We start from the raw sequence: 15,094 nt of genomic DNA on the forward strand, positions 1-15,094 counted from the left end.
CTCGGGAAACGATGAAGAAATTGAAAATACCATGCCCTCACATCAATCATCGGCTCCCTTTCTAATTTCGCCGGCTGAATCAAAGTTATTTCCATCAGCACCCTTCACATTTCCCATGGGCAACCTTGATCCAGCAGCTGCATTTGCCAGTAAGTATAGCCAGAGATTTACGCCGTGAACACTTGCAATTGACCATTCCTTAATTTTAGGCTTGAATTCCCAGATGCCATCCGCCGCCGATATAGCCGCTTCCCCACAAGGTGAGTCCTTACCCGTTTTTCTTGCTTACAACTCATTGACATTTTTTACATCAATGCGTACCAAAAAAACCCCTCCTTATATATTTTTTGATTATTTCTAGTTGTTCTTATTTTAATTAATTTTGATTACGATATACTGATATATTCTTTATTTAACTTTTGGTTTATTTTTTATTATATTTTTTTTGATAACTCGTAACGAAATTGAAATCGACAATCGAGAATCCAAACAATTCATTTACTTCTACGCATCCATTCAGTAAAAACCTTTAAACTATTGCATAATTTTCAAACTAAAACGCAAACGTCAATCGGGGAAGTGGCAAACTGCAAGCCGCGAGTATACAAACAGGACGTGAGAACTAAAACACACTGAGAAAGTTTAAAGCCTAGTCCTTGTTTGACTGCTCGCCAGTCTGCATGAAGAACAAGCACACTTCCGCCTCTTTAAAATAAAACAAAAAAATTCATTGAATTTTATCAAGCAGACACCAGAATCCCTGCTGAATATAAATTTCTTTCTTGTTTGATTGTTAAAAGAATGTGGTAAATGATTTCATTTATTTCCGTCACATGATCCTTTACGCGCTACCAAGGTCCTATGCAAATTGAAGAAGTATTGCAGCTGCCCCCGAAGCTTCTTCAGTCTGCATTAGTCCATCTTCTATCGCGAATTGATTTGATTTTGAATTTTAATTTGTTTTAACTTCTTTTTGGTAAAGAAAGTTGAGGCGTTGTTCTTTAAGATTACACCTCCTCCACCCATCAAAATGAAAAACAAAAACATTGTTAATTCATGTCCCGGATACAATGACCAACACATATGTACATATGGTTCCGGCTACGACTACTACGTATCATCATCAACCCACCCATCCACCACAACAGCTTCTTATTCTACTTATGTCCATTCCGCAACAAAATACCGGTTAAGAAAATCGAAATACCCGCAATACTAAGTCGAGTAAAATTCGTGCGAAATTTCGAAACTGAATTTCAGAGAATACCAGCAGAACATATATATTTTCCGTGACTTGTTCCTTTGTGTACTAATTTTAATATTCGTACTCTATAATTTTTTTCCCATAGTACTATGACTCCAAGCTAAACAAAGCGTACATCCTTTTTTGTTGATTATTTTGTTTTTCTTTTCATTTTGTTTTCTTCATAATTGAATTGTTCATTTTGTTTTTCGTTCGTTTGTTAACGTACACCTAATACATCCATATCTCTAAGTAAATTGTAATGTGAAATCGAATTCAATTTTGAAATATCCATCCATTTCCACCGCAAACCCCTCTGAACACCCAGAGATAATTTGGTGTCACCCCGCCCGCCTAAAAACATACATATAACCCACCCACACACCACTACCAACACCTCTACCACTTTCACCATACATACACATGTCCCCAGCCCGCCCTCCTCGGAAAAGATTTACATACAAGCGTATATAAATTGAAACCAGAATTTATTTTTAATTATGGTTTTTAAGTTTAGAATATATATTTTCTTTTTTTACTCTTTAGTCTCATTCGGTTTGGTTTGGTTTAGTTTAGAACTACTACTCCCCCACCACCCGACTCTACACGTTTGGTGTGTGCTTTTGTGTTATCGTTTATCATAAATATCTGTGTATGTATTTGCCAATTCCCCAGATTCGTTTTAATTTCCATTACATTTAGTTTTGTATTTCAATTTGGACAATTTTCAATCGTCATCGTTGCCGTCTTCATATTTGTATGTGTGTAAGATTAAAGAAAATAACACTTTTTATTTGCCTTTTGTCTACCCAAGAAATTGATGTAATGATGTGTTTTTTAATTTGTATCTTCTGGATGTATTTTTTGTTTGTTTTTTTTTTCGTAATTCATTGAGCGCGTTCCCGCACGTGTTGTTCTAATTTTTTTTTTGTATTCACATAAATTAATAAACTTAGTGTATGGTGATTACGGTCCCAGAAAAGAGTGCAACATTTTTGTAAACAAAATCAACATTATTTTATAGAAAACAAAAGAAAAAAATGCGCTACTAAAATCTCTACCTAACCATTGTATGTATAAGTTTCAAATGACCTATGTACATCATAGGTGCAATTGTATCAAATAGGAAATACATTTTAGGATAAGCGAGAAATAATTGGCAACAATTTTAGACAACTACCTTACATCAGCGGGTATCTTCCAGGTTCACATGCATTGATATACCCTCGATATCACACACATACCAATTCCACAAAACTTCATTCAGATCATTGCCGAGCACATATATGGATTTGAAATTGTCGACATTTTCCACTTTATCGTAGATAGAAATAAATATCCATGCCGGTTAGCTTTGAATTTAGCGAGAACAAATGAGTTTTAGTTAAAGAATACCGAACAATCGATCAAAACCGGGTACCTCCACCTATAGCTCTTGCCACATCCATGGATCATACACGAAAAACAAAACCCCAAACTTTCTCCTTTCACACATTAAACACATACAACGGCTTATGTTGCCCTCTCTCTCTCTCTCTCTCTCTAATATCTATGGAACATATGCAACAAGGACTTCAGATCGTAACCACAATCACTCACTTAACTCAAATCCACTACTACTAACAAATCTGAGTCTCTGAAATCGATTCGACATTAAATATTGATTCTCCATCAATCTCAACCACCCGCTTATGTCAAATTCGACTTATATCGCTAATAATATACATATACACACACACACACATTTATATATAACACATACACATATTCCAACATGCATATATTTTTAAGAAAATTTCAAAAAGTATTAGTGACAAATATATGGGAATACCTTTATTGTCATATTTAGTGAAAGATTACAAATCGAAATCTTAGTTTTAAGTTATCGAAATTTTGTATTGGCTCATATATACATATATATTAATACTATATGCACACATACTTACATATACATAGTTATAGTATATACTACACAATACACATACACAGAGCTGTGTAAATTGTAAATTGGTTTATCTTTAAGTTATGCTCTAAGCAATTTTCTGAAAGGAATTATGTATTTTCCACCACACCCAAATCCAAATAAGAAATTCTACAGACTGCATGTAAATAAATACATCAGATAATTGTAAACATTTTGGCTTAAAATACGTACACAATTGTAGCTCTACATACATACTATATATTGGTGAAATGGACAAATAAATAATAAAATAATAAAAAAAAAACAACAGCAACAACAATAAAACTAATTATAGCTGATAAGTTAAGAAATTCTACCCACACGCCTATCCTCCCAATTCCTCCCCCAAAACTGACAGCGGCAAAACACAAAAAGAATCAAAAATCTTAGAGAAAAACAAAGAAAAATGGCTTAAGAAGAATCGAAAGGAGAAGATGCTGACGAAGCTATTTGGATTATTGTTTGCTTTTGTGTTGTACCATAACTTGAAATTGGTTTATTGTATTTTGTATCCCACTACAATTAAACAAAATGGGCAAATGGTTATAGTACCCTAAATTATGATCTAGTCTAGTTAGAAACCAAAAACAAAAAAACTAAAACAGCAACAAAAACGCCATGGTTAAAGGACACACAAACAGACACACATCCAATGGACTTCAATACAACACCGACACAAACAATAACACTCTTAATTGGCCCTACAATTCCACATTTAACCACGCTGATCAATTTAGGATACTGTGCATATCGTGTGCTTATGATTGACCAGCAGTATGGATCAATTTTTATGTATAGTCCCTCAAAACAAATACTTGTCCACCACACACACACACATACACACTAGTAACACAAATTCTTCGTTGCCATTGTTAGTTAACATAAGGATACAAGGATAGAATTATAAACACAAGATCCTCCACCTTACTCCAAGATCCCAGACAACGAAAGGAAATTCCCGAAATATTCCCAGATATAAGGATACATACCCATCTACAAAGTATAATAGACTTCGAGTGATGATTACAACCACACGTCCTCAGTCACACATATACCACAAAAATCATACATTTGTATGATTCCAAATGAGAGTATGCTCAGATTATCCAACACCAAGAAATAAACACCCAAACAACCCCCACCTACTATCACACATATACACCCACCCAAACACACACACACAACTCCCAGCCTATCTAATTGCCTACAATTAATTACAAAAAAACACAAAAATTAAATGAACAAATACATCAGAATGAAAATTGGTGGAAATGCAAAAATGGTTCATAAGTAGTTGTTGGTATTCCCCCGATTAATTGTTTATGCCTCGTCGAACAAACGACGATTTCTTTCGGTAATGTTTTAAGGTCTGAACAGTGCATAAAACGCACTGTCACTGTCACTTGCACTAGCACTGGCATTTGTTCCCCTCCACCCATTCCCCTTTTCTCAAATGTTGCCCGATATTATGATAGATACAAGGAAGAAAACTTAAAAACAAAAACAAAATCTGAATATTTCAAAATTCAAACGTCTAATGAAATGCACAAAGAGTTTGTATATGTTTATTAAAACTACTGCTACCGCCCCCACCCCCTCACCCCTAACTACAACTGATGGAAATTTAAACAATCAAAAAAGAAATAAATTTCAGCCAAAAAAATAAACAAAGACATAGCATAGCGAAGTAAACCCAAAGTTAAATTGAGAATAATTCGAAATCGCAATCGAAATTACCAAAAACCAAAAAAAAACAAACAGAAAATCAAAATTTTTGACAAACAGCTATCAAAATCCAAATCTATGTACCACCATCCCCAGTTTTGGTTTTTTGACCGCATTCTCTCTAATCCAACTCATAACCAATTCAAATTCACAATGGGCTAATACGACGTTTTTTATTTCCCTTGTCGTCAGGTCAACTGACGACAAATGCACTTCAATCAACAATCGACCACCACTACCACCGCCAACATCATCACGACCAACGCCAACACCACAACAATCGACCATATAACAATGACAACAACTATAACAACAATAATAATGATTATTTCAATTTTGGTAAATGTCCCACGCCTTCCTCCCCTGACGGCAACAATGTAGGATCGACCATGCGCGGCATGAACCTGTCGTCGTTTTCAGGCAATTGCAATGCAAACAGTGGTTCCGCTTCCGCTAACAATACCATATTGTCATCGGCAAGTGGCAACTCTGGCAATAATAACAATAACGGCAACATGTTTGCCGCAGCAGCTGCCGCAATGGCTAACATAGCAGCCTCATCGTCCAACCATCCGAATGCCTTAAATTCCTCAGCGAACAATAGCCTGAATACATCCAGCGGTGGTGATGACTTTCGCTGTGATCCCTGCAATAAGAATTTGTCATCGTTGACACGCCTTAAACGTCACATTCAAAATGTCCACATGAGACCAACCAAGGAGCCCGTATGCAATATCTGCAAGCGCGTCTACAGTTCTTTGAATAGCCTGCGCAACCACAAGAGCATCTACCATCGGAATTTGAAGCAACCGAAGCAGGAGCCATCGCAAGATGTGGCGACCCACCACGCCAACCAAATGGGTGTGACCGTCAACAATAACCCGTATTATGCGCCCATCAATCATCGCTCGTCCTCATAGGGATTTATGTATTTCGATTATTTAGCAAATGTTCATTTTTAACCGTTATGCCTGTAATGTTAATATTAGACCTAAGCATTAAGTTTCTATCGCCTAGGCCGAGGTCATTCGAGAGTTATAGCTTAACCGACCATGTATCCACACCGCCCCATTCCCACACCCAACACACTCTCTCATGTCATCCTCGCTCTCAGTGCCTTTGGCTTCAGTCTGGGCGTAAGAATTCCATGTTGATTTATCACTCTGTTGGTGTTTGCTAACTTCAGAAGATTTAGAATTAAGACACAAACACGTAACAATCGGATGGGTACCTAGTATCCACATACACACACAGAGGTTCGTGTGTAATTGCGTGTGTATGTAAATGAAGTGAAGAGCAGAGATACTCAAAGAGCCCAATCTGAAGAGAATAATTTTTTACATCATCTATAAAATATCAAAGTTTAAGCAATATAGCTGATAAGACAAACACATACACTCTCTTTCTCTATCTATCTCTCTCTTAACTACACACACACACACCCACATACAATTGTCAGGTTTTTTTCTTTTTTGATTAAGATAAGAATGTAGTTTAATGATTTGTTAATGTGAAAACGTGGCTTTAATCGTAGGTTTAGAAACATTCTCTCTCTCACACACACACACACGCACGCATACATATAGATATATATATATATATACATAAAGATAAATATTTATATTAAATGTTGGTAAGATCCAACCTACCGTATATGCATAGATGGCTAGAATACTTGCAAGCCTTGGTCCAACAACTGAGAAACGAGCGAACGACTGACCGACCGACAGCTTCATCAATCTTGAATCAAACTGTTGACCCCATAGAACCCAGAAAGTTGCACTAGATTCTAAGCCAATAACAACCAAGTAAATATGCAAGAATGCATTCAATCAAGATTTATTTTTAAGTATGGAAAATATTGACATTTTTCGGAGATACATTTTGTTTAATTGTGTTCGTATTATTATTACAATTATTTTTATTTGTCTACATTAAGTCCTTCGTACATAACTAATAGTTTTGTTTGTTTAATTTCACATATTTTACTTTCTCTAGTTAGTTTTAGAGTTATTTGTTAACAATTTCATTTACATAATAAGTCCGAAAGGAGTTCGTATCATTCATCTAAAGAATCACTCATCCATTCACATCCAATCACCCACCCACCCACCAGCCATTCAATCAAGCCACCACCAACCAATCAATCAACCACTAAAAAAAGAAGCACGTTTTTCATACACATGCAATAAATAATTGGTATTTAACACTCATAACTATGAAATGTAAGTCCTATAGAATCCCCTCCCAATCCCAAAGAGATCGACCAACCAACACGGCTTGCATCGCCTACTAAAACAAAAGGTTAAAAGTATATATTAATATAACCGAACCCCTATCATACACCATCCCAAAAAAAAAACAATTTGAGATTCCCCAAACAGATTATCTACCCGGCTCCTATCCTATCCTATCAATCCATTCCACAAGTGATGCTACTGAATCGTATGAAAATGATTTGCTTTAAGTTAAGGCTGCCATCGCGCCGTTCCCCAGTAGAATGGTGCGCTGCCATATGAATAGAAAGGAAAAGAAAGAGAGACACTAGTGACATTTATTAAAAAAAAGAACTACAACTACTACAAAAACAACATTGTACTAAGCAAAAAAAAAATAAACACAACAAAAACCAACAAATCAATCAGGCCAAAAAATGTTTCAAAATTTTACCAAAACAAACAACAACAAACTTCTCTTCATCCTTCACATATCGTAAGGATTAAGATCACGGCATGCATCCTTGCCCACCCCTTCCCAGATAACATCAAGAACAATATTTGCTAAAGGCGTCGATCGGTGTCCAAGAATATCTCTCCTCTCTCTCTATCCCAGGGATGGGAAGAGACGATATTATTGGCGCCCGATCATGACGCCTCTAAGTGTTGTTAAGTTTCATTCCTCTTTTTATCTTGCTGTATCCATGTGTTGTTCTTAATCACAAGCGGTTTGATGGACGACTTCAAGCCATAGCGGGAACCATCCATGATTCCGTGACACCGAATTTTTCATTTCAGTTTTCTTTAGTTGAAGAATAAGATCCATAATCGCAAGTGCCACAGAGGCGCATGCGTGACATGAATCCTAGTCCTCTTTTGTTTTTGTTTTAGTTTTTTTTGTTTTTCGTTTGGAAGTGCAAATGCAAATTTACCATGATTGAATGATGATGAATTGTAAATGAAACCATTTGTTGAGCCTGGAGGATTTGTTTGTGTAAAGTAGAAGATTTTGAGGCAGACATAATGAACACATATCACAAAACGCGCAAAAGAAACTGAAGAAGAAACAGAAAGAAACGACACAGAACAGAACAAACTTATGCCATGTTGAATGAACAGAAAGTCACTATTGTCTCTTTTCTCTTCTCTTCCTATATTTCAATATAGGTGGAAGCACTAACCTACTCGGTGGCGTTATTGTGCCAGGGGTCAATGCAAATACAAGTAGCAACCACCATCATTCCACTCATGCACTTCACCACGAACACCATTTGCACCAAGCGAACGAGCGCAATGTGGCCGCGGATGAAGCGAGTGAAACGAGTGAGCGCCATCAGCGTGAACCACAATCGGAGCCAAGTCAGCAATCAAGTTCCTTCCCCAATACACCTTCCCCCCATCACCACCATTTGCATCATCACCAACAGCAGCTGCAACAGCAGTCCCAATCAGCCCAAAGTCCCCCACCGCACAGTCATGCACATTCGCAATTTGGCTTGCAACAACATCCCCTATCCATGCTTCCCACCCACCATTTGCATTCCCACCATGACCTCTCCCCTTCCACGCACCATCACCACCATCACTTGAATCGTGCTCCATCGCCATTCGATCATCACCATTTGCTGCAGCATCGACGTTCCTCTTTGTCGCCCTCACCCACCGGCCGCTCTTCCGCCTCATCTGCAGCCGGAATTTTAGCATCGTCAAGGGCTTCTGAATTGGCTGGCGGTAACCGCTTACTTCTGCCATTACCACTAAATGCCTGTCATCGTTGCGATGTTTGTGGCAAACTCTTAAGCACCAAATTGACACTCAAGCGCCATAAGGAGCAACAACACTTGCAGCCGCTCAACAATGCCGTATGCAATCTATGCCACAAAGTATTCCGAACCCTGAACAGCTTAAATAATCACAAGAGCATTTACCATAGGCGTCAGAAGCACCACTCGTATTTCCACCATGCCTCCGTAGGTGGCGGAGTTGGTGGATCCTCTGGTCCAGGCAGTCGTCTGCATCAATCCTTGAGTTCGCTGAGTGCTGCCGCAGCAGCCAATAGCTCCGCAACGCAAAGAGGAAACGACAATGCAGTAGCAGCCGCCGCTGCAGCAGCAGCTGCGGCCGCCGAACTCCTCCTATCGCCCATTGTGGGAGCTGCTGCAGTAGCCGGTGGCAATTCGGGACCCACCATGCAACTCTCCTCTCATCAGCAGCAATCATCACCAAACATCGTGAAACCCTGCATGGACTACTTATAAGATCAGCATAACTTCCTACAACATCTCTTTAGTTTTGCCATGAATCCCACATCCTCAGCGCCGACCGCTGGCCCGCACCACTCTTTGGCTAACGCCTCTGCTACAAACGAAGGTGCAATGACATCGTCCGGTGCTTCCCAACAACATCCGCCTCCTCCTCCTCCGCCACTATCGCAACCGGCACCACCGCAACCAACGCAATCATCGACCACGTCTCAACCACCGCCGATTGTAGATCTAACACAAATTGAGAATTATACCATGGCCTCCTGTGATGATCCATATAGTAGCATGCATTTAATGCACCATTGAAGTGTGGCTAAGCCCTCACACCAACAAAATTCGCACATCCATACTTCCAATACCGATCACCCTTCCAACCCCCCTCCCTTAAACCACTACCTGTTTGGATCTCAAAAACTACCACTTACAAAGATTTATTTTTATTAAGATTTAGGCGAATTCAAAACTGTGATTTTTACAATATAACATTTTTAAATTTCATTTGAAACAAAAACTCACACACACACATGCAAAAACCCTTGCAAGCAAGGGAAATACACGTAAAAAAATACGTTGTAGCATTATAAGTCCACTGATATGAAATGAAATGCATTTTAAGCAATGCGAATGCTTTAAGATAGGCATCCCCCATTGTAATTTTTTTTTTGGCCAGAGGCCGAGAATAACCCACACCCTTGCATCCTCCTTTTCCTTCTAACCCATCCACTTTTAGTGTATGAAAAATGAATTGTGCAATTGTATTTTTTTTTTTTTTTTTTGATAATTATTCTTTAATATTATTGATAATAGTTTAGATGATTGAATCTTTGATGATTTTTTGTGACAATATATGTAATCATACCCATAGCCGAGGGTATGTAGACCGAAAAGGATTCCAAACTGTAAATCTAATTTATACAAAATTCCTTGAATATTGAATATTTCCACTGCTTGAGTTATTAAAGCAATAACATCCTCTAATACTACTACTACTACTATTGCTTTATAAAAGAAAAGGACTAGAAGGACTTATTGTGTAAACTGAAAAGATTTCAAATCATTGTTGTAACATAAATTCAACCAATCAACCAACCAACCAGCATACATACATACATAAATATAGTTATATATAAAGAATCCAAACCCTCTAGAATCTAAGTTAGAGAAAGAATATTGTACATACACACTCACACACACACACACCCAACATATAAAATCATGCATAAATGCATTTTTCTTCGGTGTAAATATTCGAATTCGTTGTCGATACACATTCACATGAGAGAAGAAGCCCTGTTCCAAAATTGTTTTTCTTTTCACAAAACTAAGCATTTTACCATTTTTTTACATATGAAATATTTTTATTGGAATTTTTTCTGAATTTCTGTTCTTTTTTTTTCAAATTTATTTTTAATTTACGCACCGACCCCTTAGCATTTGTGTTTAACACGTAAGGAGGGACGGAAACCGCTTACTATATTGTATTGTTTTGTTTTTAGGCATCGAAAGGACTGATAGTTTTAGGTTTAAGAACAATTGAGAAAAAAAAACACTTTTACAATCCTTTTGGCAATGGTTGACCAAACATTTTTATTGGCGATATTGTTTTAGAGGGAGAATCAAAATTTTTTTCTGAACGAAGGAAAAGAAAATCCATTTTTGTTAAAAGACTGAATTTTTTGGGACTTTTTCGCAAGAAATAAAATTGAACTTTTTCGAAATTATCCCTTACAAAATAAAATTATTATTATTATGAACTACTTCCGTTTACAAAAATATAGAAAAAAAAACACAAACAAGCAAAAAGGTTAAGAACTGCAACTGAACGATACGATAAGTTATGCAAGCAAACAAAGTCTGAATATGTATATTTTTTTTCGTAATATTATTTTCTTTTTGTGTGTAATTTTTTTTTTCTTTTTACCAAAATTACATTTATATAAGAAACGATTTTTAATGTTCTCCAAGGTATTCTCATGAGAATAGTATGTAAAAAAAAAATATATATATATATACATATATATACTATACTATATATACATTTAAGTATTATTTCTTATCGTATACAATACAACACAATATAAATATATATATACATAAAAGAAAGAAAAACAAAAGAAGAGAAAAATACAAAAAGAATTTTTAAAAATATGTGTTCCAGAATTTCCATAATTTGTAATCGTGGCCCCCATTACAACGCCCCCGTCCCCCACAAAGTTTTTGATGTAAATGTTTTGTTGTTACAATAAATTATAATGATGTGTACATACCTACAAACCTATATATATATATACATACATACATACATTACATGCCACCAACTACATACATACAATTTACTAAATAAGCAAACTATTGATAGGAAAACCTACAAACATAATACATTTCGTTCATTCATTCGATCGTTTTCTTTCCCTTTATTGTTTTTGTTTTAATTATTTTATTTTTCTATTTATTTTCTTCTTATTGCTAATAATTTTTGCATTTCATTTTAAACATTTACATTTTCTAGAAGATCTAGTGAATCTGTTTACTATTGTAATTGTCCTCATTTAACCGTTGCAGAAATGCAAGCAAAAAAATATGCATATATAAACCATAAGCCTATTACTGTATACAAACAAACATACCCATACTCATACCCCAACAATACATACAAGTCGACAAACACAAATCACACACAGGCAAGCATATACATACATACATACATAAATAAAAACAAAAATAATGAAAGAACAACAGAACTTCCTATTTCTTTTCAACTGTAATATGTCAATGTCACAAACTTAAACTTACAAATCAAACAATAGCAAAGTGATGCAAAATAACCAAACCAAGGGAAGAAAAAACCAAAATCCAAACCGGAAGCGGATATCGATAATAAACATTTTACCATGCGCTGTTAGGCAATTGCATATAGACACCCTGTATATCTGTATATGTGCGCATGAATTGGCTCTAGAGTGAGTGTAGATGTAACACATCAACCTGTTGCTATAACGTATACAACTAAAAAAAAAAGAGAGAGATCGAAATCGAGAAAACAACTAACCAGAAAAACAGTACGATCCAGAGAAGTATTTTTAATTAAATGCGTTAGTAAATTACAGTAAGACATCCTTATGGGCATACTGTAAGACAATTTTGTGTACATTTCAAAAACATTTTACATTTTCATGTGCCCGAAATTTTCAGAAAGAAAATTGGCTATAAAATAAACTTAATATCCCTAACTAACTTTTGGTACGCAATGGTATTAATTTGTTTAAATTATACACCGAAAGAATTATCTTCGTTAATTTTACGAAGAATTCTATTCTTCGTGAATTCTTCTTTAAAACATCGAAATTTTCATTGATTTTCGTAAATTTTACGAAGAACATTTTACGAATATACGAAATATTCTACATTAGCTTTTCTTCGTAAAAAGTTCGTACTTTTAACGAAACTTTCTTCAAATTTATGAAGAAGTTTTTACGAATTTTATAATATTTTACGAAATATTCTGGGTTAAAATTTCTTCATAAGAAGTACGAAACATTTTCTTTGAAATAACGAAGAAGTTTCATTGAAGTTGTAAAATTTCCGTTCGCGACATAAAATTGTCTTTGAAAAATTGTCTTTGAGTGTATTCCTTTATTCAATTATTTAATGCATGTCTATGCTACTTCTCATTTGGGTGACAGCATACTATGAATAAAAGTGAAGGAACCAAACAAAAAGTTATTCAAAAACTTAAGATGTAAAGTAGCGATGATATTTTTAAAACTTTTTACATTTCGAGCATTTTTCACAAAAAGTACGAAATTGTTTCGTTAAAAGTACGTAACAATTTCATAAAATGTATGAAAATTTTGCGTAAAACTTACGAAATAAAGCCATAAAAAGAGCGAAATTGTTTCATAAAAAGTATGAAACTTTTTCATAAAAAGTACGAAGCTTTTTCTTACAAACTACGAAAAATTTGAAAGAACTTTCTAAAACGAACGAAATATTTCGTACTTTTAATGAAAAAATTTCTTTGATTGTAAAACAATGACAAATTTCGTATTTTTAACGAAAATTTTCGTTCTTTTTACGAAGAAAATTCTTTCGGTGTAGGGGTCAACAAAAGTATTTGTTTTAACACTTTGATTTAAAAATGGTTATAGATTGTGTGCTTGCTTATACGGTTCAAATTGCTTGTGTTTTCCAATATACACTTGAGCCCCATTCCACTCAATGTCGCATTCCAAAATGTGAGACAAGGTCTTTAGTTTTTAAAAATTCGAGTTAGTCGACTTAAACTGAGGTTAATATTCGATATGGAAGCCTTCATTATGTAATAAATTAAAATACGTTTAGTTAATTTCACTGAATCTCTAATACACTGCATTGTCAAGGTATGAACATTCAATCTCTCTCTCAAACCATCTCTCTCCTCTCCAGAGTTTAGATATCTGCATACATTTGTCGCAATTTCGTAACAAAACAATGTATCCTATTTAAATAAAGTGAAAATATACCGCTATGGAGATAAAATAGTAATAATTTTATGCTAACAAGAAAAACCAAACAACAATAAAATCCTATAAAATAGTAACAATAATAACGAAATCTGAAAGAATCTCAAAATAATAGCCATGTAAAGGAACAACAGTACCACACACACACGCGCATATATTCCCAACAACATAAAAGCAAATTTTCTAGCTATAAACAAAAAGAAACCAAATGAAAAGTTACAAAAAGTAGTAAAGGTTGAGTTACATATCATGCGTTAATCCGTGCATTCATGAAAGGGTTCATATTTTTCAGTTTGAAGCACTCTAACCAAAGTGTTGCTTTCAAAGAGAAAATTCAACTCTTCAATCAACGGACGCATTAAGGCATGGTATGTAACTCAACCTTAACACTCAATATCGGTGTGTGAAAAAAAATAGAAACGAGTATTATCAAATATCGCTTGTAGTGCGAAACGAGTATGATGTAGACCCATCCGATTTAATGGGAGAACGTTGCGATACGCCGCCAATGTCCCAATACAAGGATGTTAATTTACAATATATTCGTAGTGATGGATGTGCTATACTTGAAGAAAATTTTAACAGTGCACTTTCGCTGAGATCATATAGAAATCATTCCCTTATTCGTTGCACTTAACTCAATTTGCTTGTTTCGAACATCCATCAATCTACAGGTGATTTCGATTGGAATACTCGTGAGCATTGTTTTATTTGGTTTAGATTGGAAATTTTTTGTTTTGGTTTTTAGTTAATTGTGTTTCAAAAACACAAATACCCACACACACACACCTACACACATTTATACCGCCTACTGAGCCAATAAACAATCCTTTTAAAAGAAAAAAAAGTAATTAAAAGTGCTATTGTTCATGGAAAAGCCAAACAGAGAAACAAAATAGAAATGGAAATATGGAAATACATAACAAAATCAAACCACGAAGAAGTTACACCAAGATATTTTCATAAGGATAAGAGATAAGAGAATGAGTTATTATTGAAAATAAACTATAAAGATGATGAAAAACAAAATGAGAAAGTGTTTGATTTACAGGGCGATTAGATCCCTCTACCCTTATACATAAAGAACATTTTTTTTTTGTTGGGAAATCTATAGGTGGAAATGGGATGGTGTTGCCTAATAAGACTTAGATATGTGTTCCCCCCACTTTCTTTCGTCACCA

The 15,094-nt window shown here is 35.3% G+C and overlaps 1 protein-coding gene across 1 annotated transcript in view; it reads left to right on the forward strand.

The window, feature by feature from the left end:
• Positions 1 to 14,942, forward strand: part of br (broad-complex core protein) — a 39,885-nt gene extending 24,943 nt beyond the window's left edge. Inside the window, exons 6-8 of the mRNA XM_075298489.1 lie at positions 1 to 149; positions 210 to 260; positions 8,315 to 14,942. Coding sequence (XP_075154604.1) covers positions 1 to 149; positions 210 to 260; positions 8,315 to 9,405 — 1,291 coding nt within the window. The 3' untranslated portion in view covers positions 9,406 to 14,942. The remainder of the gene's footprint in view (positions 150 to 209; positions 261 to 8,314) is intronic.
• Positions 14,943 to 15,094: the final 152 nt, after the last annotated feature.

This window comes from Haematobia irritans, chromosome 3 (genome assembly GCF_050003625.1).
Source record: "Haematobia irritans isolate KBUSLIRL chromosome 3, ASM5000362v1, whole genome shotgun sequence".
NCBI lineage: Eukaryota > Metazoa > Arthropoda > Insecta > Diptera > Muscidae > Haematobia > Haematobia irritans.